Here is a 12,867-nt window from a genome sequence, read left to right on the forward strand (position 1 = left end):
ATCCTCGACTCTCAGTCTGGTTAGCGGCTTGCTAAAAACTGAGTCATATTGGGACTCGAGTAGCTCACTCATTTCATTGCTGTCATCTGTTCATTCATTCATTAGTGATTTGCCGGTACTTCCGGCCCGGGTCTTCTCCAGATGGCGACCCGGCGGTGGCCCCCCGCTGTCATCTGTGTAGGACCCATCTTGTTTAAGTAGGGCCCCAATACTGGATATTGTTCTCGACTTTGATTTGGCATAAGAAAAGAAATACTTTGGGTTTCTTTCGATTTCATTTATGGTTTTTAGTTCTTCCCGCGATTCCTGACTCCTATAAGATTCCTTTAGCATAAGTCCCGTGGCTCGGTTTAAAATGCACTCGCATTATAATCCCTGGCATAGTTAATCCCTATGCCAGGGATTATAATGCGAGTGCATTTTAAACCGAGCCACGGGACTTATGCTAAAGGAATCTTATAGGAGTCAGGAATCGCGGGAAGAACTAAAAAGCCGTAAATGAAATCGAAAGAAACCCAAAGTATTTCTTCTCCTATGCCAAATCAAAGTCGAGAACAACGTCCAGTATTGGGCCCCTACTTAAACAAGATGGGTCCTACACAGATGACAGCAAGGAAATGAGTGAGCTACTCAAGTCCCAATATGACTCAGTTTTTAGCAAGCCGCTAACCAGACTGAGAGTCGAGGATCAAAATGAATTTTTTATGGGAGCCACAGAATTTGGTCGGGCATGTTTCCTCATACCTGCTGTCCATGTTCACCTAGCAGTTAAGTAGGCATCTGGATGTTGGTCAACAGGTATGGGTCACATCCTGGGGGACAAGACTGAAAGAACCTCAAAGGAAATAAGAGACAGTCCTCGATGACACACTTGACTTTCTTGGGTTATCCCGGGTGATTAACTCTTATGGGTTAAAAATCAGAACAAATCTTAACTTAGAGACATACAACAACGTCCTACAGCTACATGCTATTGCGAAAAATATAGAATATTTATCAAATAGGAAGAGGCACATGTTTATGGCACATCTAACGCAGAAGAAAGTGACACGTGGAACACCAAAATATCTTTATTGTAGACTTCGACAACTCGTAGCATCAGCAATCCAATTTTGAGAATAATTACTGGAGACTGTGGAAGAGCTGAAGTAGTTGAGGTGCTCTGAAATGATCTGAGGTAGGATAACGGCTCTTAGCCTGTAAAATTGATTTGTGTAAAAAAAAGGGATCAGTCTTTTCTTCTTGATGGGTTTGTAACAGCCACTGACAACTTACGCCGTAGGAAACCCTGCTTCCCCATTTAAGGAAAAAAGAGATACTGCCTAAAGCTGGGAGATGAAGGAAAAGGGAACATGAGTCCATTTGTATATAGAAGTAGAAACTATAAGTTCTACAAACTAGAAGCTAGAAGTACCCAAACGGAGCAGGTGGATCTCATTTGCCAAGCTCCAGCATAGCGAGATGCCCACACCCTCACCTGAATTTAGCAATTGGCTTCTCTTCAAAACTGTTCAAGAAATATCCGCAGAGCGGAAAAATGGAGCAGGCAAAAACTGAGCCGATGAAAGAAGCCTATCCTGTAACGTGCCCAGAGGGTAAAATAAGATGAGAAGTGTTCCGGAGAGAACGGGAGAAATTTGTCACATGCTCAGGCGAGAGCGTGACGTCCACACTTGACAAAGTCCATCCGAGAAAGTGTTGAAAAATAATGTGATTCTCGTTGCTGGGGTTGGTCTCGGCCACCAAACCTGCCACTTTATCGAGCATTTTTCCCCGGGAGTCCTGGAATTTTTTATTCCAAATATGAGTGGCAAACTGAAATTATGTACACGTAAAATGCCAAGTTGCACTGCAATGGCACCACTGATATTGGTAAAGGGCTCTTGATCCAAGAAATTTGAAGTATCCTCCTTTTCACTGGATCAAATCTGATTGCCTTCCATTTTCCAAGGCGCTGTATGAGCTCTTAAGGATTTAGTGCTCCTCCATGAATGTCCTACTACTACTACTACTACAACTATTACTACTACTACTACTACTAATAATAATAATAATAATAATAATAATAATAACTGACAATGACATTGTGAACAGGTATAAAAATAAAGCATTTCTTACTTGAGTGAAATGGCATCCAGCTCAGATAATGAGAAGTCTTGATCCTTCTTTCTACCCGAGTCTTTGATAGGGGGAAGGACGGAGAAGTTGGATCCCCTGACTTTTGGTTCTTCCGGGGAGTCAGGAAGTTGCCTGGGTTGTGCATACTGTTGACCAGCTCCTCCTGGTCCTCCCCCTAGCGTGGGCGCTGGTTGTGGCCTCTGTCTTAACAACAGAGGTACACCACTGGCAGACACAGCGTGTATGGTGGGGTGTGCCCTGCACGTGGAAACATACCACATTCTTTTATTCAACTTAAAAGTTATAGCAATTTCTAGTCTTTGTAGTTATAACAGGTTTACGAGTATGGAATTGTTAATTTACGTCTAAGTTGCTATATAAGACATTTGTAAGACCAAACTTGTGTAATGACCGAATAAAAACTTGTTTATTATGGCATAATAATATAGTGATTGTAAATTTCTTGTAAGATAGCTAGTCAGTGAGTAATGGTGAATATAATTTACAATAAAATAAAGTTATAAATTTTTATTTCCTAAGAATATAGTTACAAAATTAGGTAACAATAAATAGTAAATCTTACAAGAAAAAGCCCTTAGTTACGTATAACATTTTTAGTATTCTAAAGCTAGTATTATTGCTAACACTATTGCAATACAAAATATATCGGACATTGTGTATAAAATTAAATAATATTATAGCAGAAGTTTTTTGTGGAAATTGAATATTTAGTGAAAGACATTAAAGATTCAATGTTAGAATAAAACTTAACATCAAGGACACTAAAATAAAAATATGATTTGAAGATATTATTAAATTAAAAAAGGTTTAGACTGTTTTTAGTTCATCAATAACTACGTTTAAAATCAAATTTGAGCATAATATATAGGATGTGTAATCAACTGGGCGACATTCGGTAAATCACTGGTATAAAAGAGAAGCTGACCCAGAATACTATCTGTTGTCTGTTTATTACGTAGGATTTATTAAGCCTGAAATATACGATGTGTTAAAAATATAATATTGTGCTGTGGGTAATGCATATACCTCAAAACTGCGGGAAATTAAAGACATAGTGAGTGTTACATATCTTTGAGTCACTATTTATCGGCATTCGTCATCTAGTATCTACTAAAATTTATGGGTAACAAGCTCATTCTCACTGCCCTCCGTAACTCATACTGCTGTTATATTAATGAGTTTGCGAAATTTATAATTGCATTGACTGCAGTGGAAATGATACAGATATTGTTACTCGGTAAACGAGTTGGATGGGTTAGTACGAACTAATATTGGAGTATCAGGCTGAGCCTATCACAACCAAATTTATTCAGTGAGAATTCCAGTTTAGTCTCTCTTCAAGGGTAATGTCCAAATTCCTGGGAATGGTTCTAGATCCAAGGAATTGGAGCTACCACTCCCTTTCCTTCCACGGATCAAACCTGATGACCTTCAGCTACTGTGGAAAATACTGTATATTCTCCAAAAATACAGTGTATTTTGTATGTAAATTAGTGTAATATATTGTAGGTAATAAAAATTAATTTGTAAATAAATAAAGAACCAGCGATGGGTGAGCATCGCTGGGGAAGAGACGCCATTGTTTTGAAGGTGGTAAAGGCACGTTAGTGAAATGTGTATAAATTTTCGTCGCTCTAGGGGTTATATTGGGCTTAAAACCTCTCAAATAGGAGCCGAAACTGTTGGATTTGCAGTCCTGCATAACGTGAGCATTAAGCAGATGGACAGGACAGGTTTGGAACCCCAAATTCTGGCCAGTATTTTCTTCATAATTTAGGCAGGGGGGGGTTTGTATGACACCGTAATCTCCAGACTAATTGGTGAGTCTTATTATTATAAATTCTCCTTCAATGTATATGTATTCACATTTTAAATTTAATATACAGTCAACATATTTATATTAATGTTTTTACCAGAATTCCTGGTGATGTATATTTCATTTGAAATTAATATAGGTCCAGAGTAACTTGTGGAGAGATAGATTGTCGTAGGTATCGAAGGAGGACATTTTTTGCGACCTAGGTGTCCTAAAATTCCTGCTTGTCTCTGTAACCTTGATAAAGAATAATTAGCTTTGTTACCATTTACTGGTTTGTATCTTATGAGTTACATCCAGGTAAATTTAATTTTCCACAGCTACTCTAATACCCCTGATGCTGCATGACCCTTGAAGTAATAATGTCTGGTTACGATACTCTTACCTGTCCGTTATTCAGTTGTAACTTGTAACTTGTGTGCCTCACTACTGAGGAAAATGGAGGCTGGCTCATATGATTAATACATAAATTTTACTTCCGATCAGTTTATTGGATTCCTCTACCATTTTTCCCATAACTGCAAACTGATTATTATGATTAATTTTATTATCTTTCTTAAACTGATCAATTATCTGGACTGATTGTACGTTATCCCTGATTTCTGATAAGTCGAGTTATCTTTCTAAATTCTTATAATTTTATTCCATTTTCTCTCCTCGCTCTTAATAGGACTTTATAATTGACAATATTACATATGAGACGTTCATTTGATTATCGACTGTTTAATTAATTTGTCAGTTCAGTGTTAATACTTGGCGTCACATAGTTCCAAACGTCACAGTACTAGAGCTTGACGTCACTGTTAATTTCTGGCGTTACATATTCCTAACGTCACAATGTTAGCGTTTGACGTTGCTGTTAGACCCTGACGTCACAATGTTATCTCCTAGTATCATAATAACAGTTCCTGGCGTTAAAACGTTAGTTCTTGCATCACAGTGCTGGCTCATGGTGTCACAATGTTAGCAACTGATGTTGCTATATTTGTTACTGACTACAGTATTGACTTCTGGATCACAGTGCTAGTTGCTGGTGTCACAATGTTAGTTCCCGACCTAGTAGTGTTAACTGACGTTAGTGTCAGCCCTAGCATCACAGTGTTAGCTCCTGACGTCACAGTGCTAGCTCCCAGGGTCATAGTATTAGCTCCTGGTGTCATTGTTAGCTCCTAATGTCAGTGTTTGTTTCTGGCGTCAATGTTAGCTCCTGGCGTCACAGCGCTAGCTTCTAGCGTCACAGTGTTAGCTCCAGGCGTCACACTGTTATAGCCAAGAGTCACGGTGCTAGCTCCCTGCGTCACAATGTTAGCTCCCGGCGTCACAATGTTTGCTCCTGGTGTCACAGTGCTAGTCACCGACGTCACAATGTTAGCTCCTGGCGTCAGTGCTAGCTATGTTAGCTACCGGCGCCACAGTATTAGCTCTTGGCGTCACAGTGCTAACTACCGGCGTCACAGTGCTTGTCACCGACGTCACAATGTTAGCTCCTGGCGTCAGTGCTAGCTATGTTAGCTACCGGCGCCACAGTATTAGCTCTTGGCGTCACAGTGCTAACTACCGGCGTCACAGTGCTTGTCACCGACGTCACAATTTTAGCTCCTGGCGTCAGTGCTAGCTATGTTAGCTACCGGCGCCACAATATTAGCTCTTGGCGTCACAATGCTAACTACCGGCGTCACAGTGCTAGTCACCGACGTCAAATGTTAGCTACCGGAGCCACAGTATTAGCTCTTGGCGTCACAATGCTAACTACCGGCGTCGCAGTGCTAGTCACCGACGTCACAGTGCTAGCTTCCAGGGTCATAGTATTAGCTCCTGGTGTCAATGTTAGCTCCTGATGTCAGTGTTAGCTTCTGGCGTCAATATTAGCTCCTGGCGTCACAGCGCTAGCTTCTAGCGTCACAGTGTTAGCTCCAGGCGTCACACTTATCGCCAAGAGTCACGGTGCTAGCCCCTGCGTCACAATGTTAGCTCCCGGCGTCACAATGTTTGCTCCTGGTGTCACAGTGCTAGTCACCGACGTCACAATGTTAGCTCCTGGCGTCAGTGCTAGCTATGTTAGCTACCGGCGCCACAGTATTAGCTCTTGGCGTCACAATGCTAACTACCGACGTCACAGTGCTAGTCACCGACGTCACAATGTTAGCTCCTGGCGTCAGTGCTAGCTATGTTAGCTACTGGCGCCACAGTATTAGCTCTTGGCGTCACAATGCTAACTACCGACGTCACAGTGCTAGTCACCGACGTCACAATGTTAGCTCCTGGCGTCAGTGCTAGCTATGTTAGCTACCGACGCCACAGTATTAGCTCTTGGCGTCACAATGCTAACTACCGGCGTCACAGTGCTAGTCACCGACGTCACAATGTTAGCTACCGGCGTCACAGTGTGTAAGGCCACTAGGTCAGTAACTACACTAGGAGAGTCCAGTCAGCAGCAAGTGTTTACTTGCCAAGAGTCTGAAGATCTCTGAGGTGGTGGAATGTTTTTCAGAGTTTTTAATCCAGACGGTAATTACAGGCTTGTGGTGGCAGTAAAAGATTCTGGGGGGGGGGGGCGGATTAGCGCAGTTTCCCTTTAAAAATTTAAACTAATACAGTAATTCATAGCATGGGGGACCTTCAAGAGAAGGAATACAAGACGGAATTTTTCACCAGGGAAGAAATTATTTGTAATTCTTGAATTTCTTGGTGATGGAGCCTCGTGTATATTAACCAGCTTACCGAGTAACATTAATCGAAATCGTAAAACTAATTGAATTTTCTGCAAACATCATTTTTATTGCAGTTAAGAAATTGTAGATTATTACTATTATTATATTCACAAAAATATGCCCCAAACTCATGCGAGTCATAAAGCTTAAAAGAAGAAACTGGATACTAAATAATGTGAAAACCGAGTTTAATATATATATATATATATATATATATATATATATATATATATATATATATATATATATATATATATATATATATATATATATGTCGTGCCGAATAGGCAGAACTTGCGATCTTGGCTTAAATAGCAACGTTCATCTTGCCATATAGGACAAGTGAAAATTTGTGTATGCAATAATTTCGCCAAAATCATTCTGAACCTAACGAAAAAAATATATTTCACTGTGCTTGTTTAGTATTAAATTATTGTAAACAAATCTAAAATATATTTAGTTGGGTTAGGCTAAAATAAATTGATCTTGTTATAATAAGGTTAGGTAAGTTTTTAAGATTCTTTTGATGCAAAATTAAAAATTTTTACATTAACATCAATGAAAAAAATATATCTTTAAACTTATAAGAGAAAATTTTAGAAAGGACTTAATTTTAAATGAGTTCTTGCTAATTGACCAGTTTTACATATTCGGCACGACATATATATATATATATATATATATATATATATATATATATATATATATATATATATATATATATATATATATATATATATATATATATGAACTCCGTTGAAAATATATTTATTTTACTTTCTTTTATTATTATTATTATTAGGGGGTAGCATTAAACCTTGGGGGGGGGAAACACAGCACCTGGGGAATGAGAGAAAATCGGATTTTGTCCGAGGGCGGGGATAGCAGCTCTAATGCCCTGGGTTAAGAGCCCTTCAACAAGGGCAACCGGCCTCTTTGAAGGCGAAAGTATTTAGGATAATACTTTTTATGCAGATGAACAAGGAGGCTTTAGGAAAGGTAGGGGGTGTGTGGACCAGGTGTTTACAGTGAAACATATAAGTGAACAGTATTTAGATAAGGCTAAAGAGGTCTTTGTGGCATTTATGGATTTGGAAAAGGCGTATGACAGGGTGGATAGGGGGGGGGCAATGTGGCAGATGTTGCAGGTGTATGGTGTAGGAGGAAGGTTACTGAAAGCAGTGAAGAGTTTTTACGAGGATAGTGAGGCTCAAGTTAGAGTATGTAGGAAAGAGGGAAATTATTTCCCAGTAAAAGTAGGCCTTAGACAAGGATGTGTGATGTCACCGTGGTTGTTTAATATATTTATAGATGGGGTTGTAAGAGAAGTAAATGCGAGGGTCTTGGCAAGAGGCGTGGAGTTAAAAGATAAAGAATCAAACATAAAGTGGGAGTTGTCACAGTTGCTCTTTGCTAATGACACCGTGCTCTTGGGAGATTCTGAAGAGAAGTTGCAGAGATTGGTGGATGAATTTGGTAGGGTGTGCAAAAGAAGAAAATTAAAAGTGAATACAGGAAAGAGTAAGGTTATGAGGATAACAAAAAGATTAGGTGATGAAAGATTGGATATCAGATTGGAGGGAGAGAGTATGGAGGAGGTGAATGTATTCAGATATTTGGGAGTGGACGTGTCAGCGGATGGGTCTATGAAAGATGAGGTGAATCATAGAATTGATGAGGGGAAAAGGGTGAGTGGTGCACTTAGGAGTCTGTGGAGACAAAGAACTTTGTCCTTGGAGGCAAAGAGGGGAATGTATGAGAGTATAGTTTTACCAACGCTCTTATATGGGTGTGAAGCATGGGTGATGAATGTTGCAGCGAGGAGAAGGCTGGAGGCAGTGGAGATGTCATGTCTGAGGGCAATGTGTGGTGTGAATATAATGCAGAGAATTCGTAGTTTGGAAGTTAGGAGGAGGTGCGGGATTACCAAAACTGTTGTCCAGAGGGCTGAGGAAGGGTTGTTGAGGTGGTTCGGACATGTAGAGAGAATGGAGCGAAACAGAATGACTTCAAGAGTGTATCAGTCTGTAGTGGAAGGAAGGCGGGGTAGGGGTCGGCCTAGGAAAGGTTGGAGGGAGGGGGTAAAGGAGGTTTTGTGTGCGAGGGGCTTGGACTTCCAGCAGGCATGCGTGAGCGTGTTTGATAGGAGTGAATGGAGACAAATGGTTTTTAATACTTGACGTGCTGTTGGAGTGTGAGCAAAGTAACATTTATGAAGGGGTTCAGGGAAACCGGCAGGCCGGACTTGAGTCCTGGAGATGGGAAGTACAGTGCCTGCACTCTGAAGGAGGGGTGTTAATGTTGCAGTTTAAAAACTGTAGTGTAAAGCACCCTTCTGGCAAGACAGTGATGGAGTGAATAATGGTGAAAGTTTCTCTTTTTCGGGCCACCCTGCCTTGGTGGGAATCGGCCAGTGTGATAATAAAAAAAAATAATAACTTTTTATGCGGGGATAAACAAACATTATTAAGTAAATGGCCTTCAATCATTCTCCTCCAAGCTATATTTACATTTTTCATTTTCATAAAAGGAGCAAGGAATTTAAAAACCATGATCGTGTAATTATAAGGATTAGTTTTTTATGACTCCCTGTCTGCGGTTGAGATAAAATGGAAGAATTCAGAGAGCAAAGAAATAGAAATGATTTCGTTTCCCACAACAGCATGAATCGAAAAATGATGATACCATTCATCATCCTGCAGTGCGAATGTTGGCCAGTTTAGTCTTTTTGGTAAGTTTAATAATAATAATAATAATAATTTTTAGCCATGCACACAACTGGTGACCTAGGATAATATATATTTTTCATTTAAGTGTTGGGATAGAGAGGTATAACTTCGAAGTTTTTGTTTATGTGTGACTATGTCAACGAAACAAACGTTCCAAGGTGATCTCATAGCACTGAATATAACATGATGGTTAATTTAATCAATATTGCTACCTCCGCACCATGGCACCAGTGCCAGCTGCTACTTCCATGGCTACAGTGTTATTGTTATTAGGTGTATTGATTGCTATTAGAGTGTTGCCATAAATTTTCATATTCGCCATTTTGAAATTTCTTTACTGAGAAAATGTACTTATATACACTCATTTCTGCTGGCATAGGAGACAAATACATGACTCTATTGGGCACAGTGCCAATGTGTATGAAAACTTCAGATTCGTAAAAGTATTGTTTGTAGCTAAGTGGTAGTTCCTTCAGATTAGTAAAAGATCCGTGTTTAATACCGGGTGGCTGGAGACGTCGGACGAGTCTCGTACCTATTTCTCCTGTTCAACTAGCAGTAAATAGGTACGTGGGCATTAGCAGAATATTGTGATGGGTATCCTGGGAATTAGGGGTGGCAGCATACCTTAGATGGGGCCAGGCTATACAATTAACTGAAGCAGGATAGCTTATGGCCAGTTACATTTCGACGTTTTATGTAGCATATTTTTTGTATATATTTCGCTGTTCACTGCAGGTTATACAAGTATATTATTTTTAAAATAGTAGGGAAAGATTAAATAACGGATGTGGTGGTGGGATGTAGGAATGTGTAGGAGTGAAACTGGAGGTGAGAGGCCGGAGGCCAGGGTAGAGTTGCTGTTGTGTAAATTAGTCAAGGTTATATATAGTGTGGGTGGCTGCGAGTCTTCCCTTACCTGGGAGCTTCCTTGTGTTTACTCACCTAGTTGTGCTCACGTTGTGCTTATCTAGTTGTATTCACCTAACTGTATTTACCTAATTGTACTCAGTCGTGATCAAGTAGTTGTGCTCAACTGGCCGTAATGACGTAGTTGTACTCACGTAGTTATAATCACCTAGTTGTGCTCACCTAGCTATAATCGCCTAGTTGTGTTCACCTAGTCATAATAACCTAGTTGTGTTCACCTAATTATAATCACATAGTTGTGTTCACCTAGTTATAATCACCTAGTTGTTTGCAGTAGTCGATTCACAGCTCCTGATCCTGCCTCTCTACACAATTAAGAGCCGTGATACACTATTCCTGGCGTCTTTGATCCTATCATACCTACTCCTAATATTGTGCAAAACTCTGTTTCTAACGCTTGTTCATTTAAATCGTTCCAAACACTAATCTCCAGCCTGAAAAAAAGTGCTTCATTATGTCTTTGTGACTCATTTGTGTAGTTAATGAAAAGGAAAATTATTATTATTATTATTATTATTATTATTATTATTATTATTATTATTATTATTTATTCGAGAAACCTCCTGAGGACGATGATTTTAGGGAAAGAGAGGACTGGAAGAGCAGACCACGGAAAAGATTATCAGAAATGAGATGTAAGAATCGAGGATGAATAGTAAGAGGGAAGAGTGAGAGAAGGAGTCGGAATGAGGGAGTATAGGAGAGAGAGAGAGAGAGAGAGAGAGAGAGAGAGAGAGAGAGAGAGAGAGAGAGAGAGAGAGAGAGAGAGAGAGAGAGAGAGACAGAGAGACTGAGAGATCATAAGAACATAAGAAAGAAGGGACACTGCAACAGGCCTACTGACCCATGCGGAGCAGGTCCATGTTCCCCCCCCCCGGATTATCCCAATGACCCACCCAGTCTGGTCATCCCCACTCATGGATGGAGCACTGTACCAGACCCAGCAGCATAAGCTAGTCAGGTCCAACTCACACCCACCCACACCCACTCATGTATTTATCTAACCTATTTTTAAAACTACACAACGTTTTAGCCTCAATAACTGTACTCGGGAGCTTGTTCCACTCATCCACAACTCTATTACCAAACCAGTGCTTTCCTATATCCTTCCTGAATCTGAATTTTTCCAACTTGAAACCATTGCTGCGAGTCCTGTCTTGGCTGGAAATTTTCAGCACACTATTTACATCCCCTTTATTGATTCCTGTTTTCCATTTATACACCTCGATCATATCCCCCCTAATTCTACGCCTTTCGAGAGAGTGCAGATTCAGGGCCCTCAGTCCATCCTCATAGGGAAGATTTCTGATACATGGGATTATCTTTGTCATCCTCCTTTGTACGTTTTCCAGAGCATTTATATCCATTCTGTAATACGGTAACCAGAACTGAGCAGCATAGTCTAAATGAGGCCTAACCAAGGATATATAGAGTTGAAGAACAACCTGAGGACTTCTATTATTTATACTTCTAGATATGAAGCCAAGAATTCTGCTAGCTTTATTGCAAACACTAATGCACTGTTGTCTTGGTTTTAGGTTACTGCTAACCAGAACTCCTAAATCCTTTTCGCAATCGGTAGTATTAAGATCTACATTATTTAGTTTATATGTGGCATGGTTATTTAACTGTCCAACATTTAGAACTTTGCATTTGTCAATATTAAACTGCATCTGCCACTTCTCCGACCATTGCATCAGTCTATTCAAATCATCCTGGAGTGCTCTAATGTCCTCATTAGAATGAATTGGACGGCCTATTTTGGTGTCATCAGCAAATTTGCTTATGTCGCTATTTATTCCCTCATCTATGTCGTTTATGTAAATTGCGAACAACAACGGGCCCAACACTGACCCCTGAGGAACACCGCTTGTGACGTGCCCCCATTCTGATTTCTCCCCATTTATGCAAACTCTCTGCTGTCTATTTGTCACCTATGCCTCTACCCAGGAAAAAAATTCTCCTCCTATTCCGTGTGCCCAAAGTTTCCTCAATAGCCTCTGGTGTGGAACTCTATCGAAAGCCTTACTGAAGTCCATATACACAATATCATATTCATTACCATGATCTACCTCCTCAAACACCTTAGTGAAAAAAGTTAGTAAATTCGTAAGACAGGAACGCCCCTTTGTAAAACCGTGTTGAGAATCATTAATCAATCTGTGCCTGTCAAGATGGCTACGAATTGCTTCGGCAATTATTGATTCCATAAATTTTCCCACTATGGAGGTAAGGCTTATTGGTCTATAGTTCGAAGCCAAGGACCTGTCACCTGCCTTGTAAATAGGTATTACATTTGCCATTTTCCACTTATCAGGCACTATGCCAGTTTGTAGTGATATGTTAAAAAGATTAGCCAAAGGTATGCTAAGTTCCTCTTTACATTCCTTTAACACCCTTGCAAAAAGTTTATCAGGACCTGGGGATTTGTTAGGTTTTAGTTTCTCTATTTGTTTGAGGACCATGTCACTAGTTACCGCAATCGTACATAGTTTATTATCATCCTGTTCTACGTAATTTATTATTTCAGGAATATCGCTAG

General features: G+C 40.0%; 1 protein-coding gene across 3 annotated transcripts in view; it reads right to left on the minus strand.

The window, feature by feature from the left end:
* LOC128684575 (uncharacterized protein C1orf87-like) overlaps window positions 1-12,867 on the minus strand; it is a 66,324-nt gene that overhangs the window by 25,888 nt on the left and 27,569 nt on the right. For all 3 annotated transcript variants that reach the window (XM_053770868.2, XM_070096022.1, XM_053770867.2), the window contains one exon: window positions 2,119-2,376. In XM_053770868.2, the coding sequence (XP_053626843.2) occupies window positions 2,119-2,376 (258 nt within the window). The remainder of the gene's footprint in view (window positions 1-2,118; window positions 2,377-12,867) is intronic.

The sequence above is a fragment of the Cherax quadricarinatus genome, chromosome 4 (assembly GCF_038502225.1).
Source record: "Cherax quadricarinatus isolate ZL_2023a chromosome 4, ASM3850222v1, whole genome shotgun sequence".
NCBI lineage: Eukaryota > Metazoa > Arthropoda > Malacostraca > Decapoda > Parastacidae > Cherax > Cherax quadricarinatus.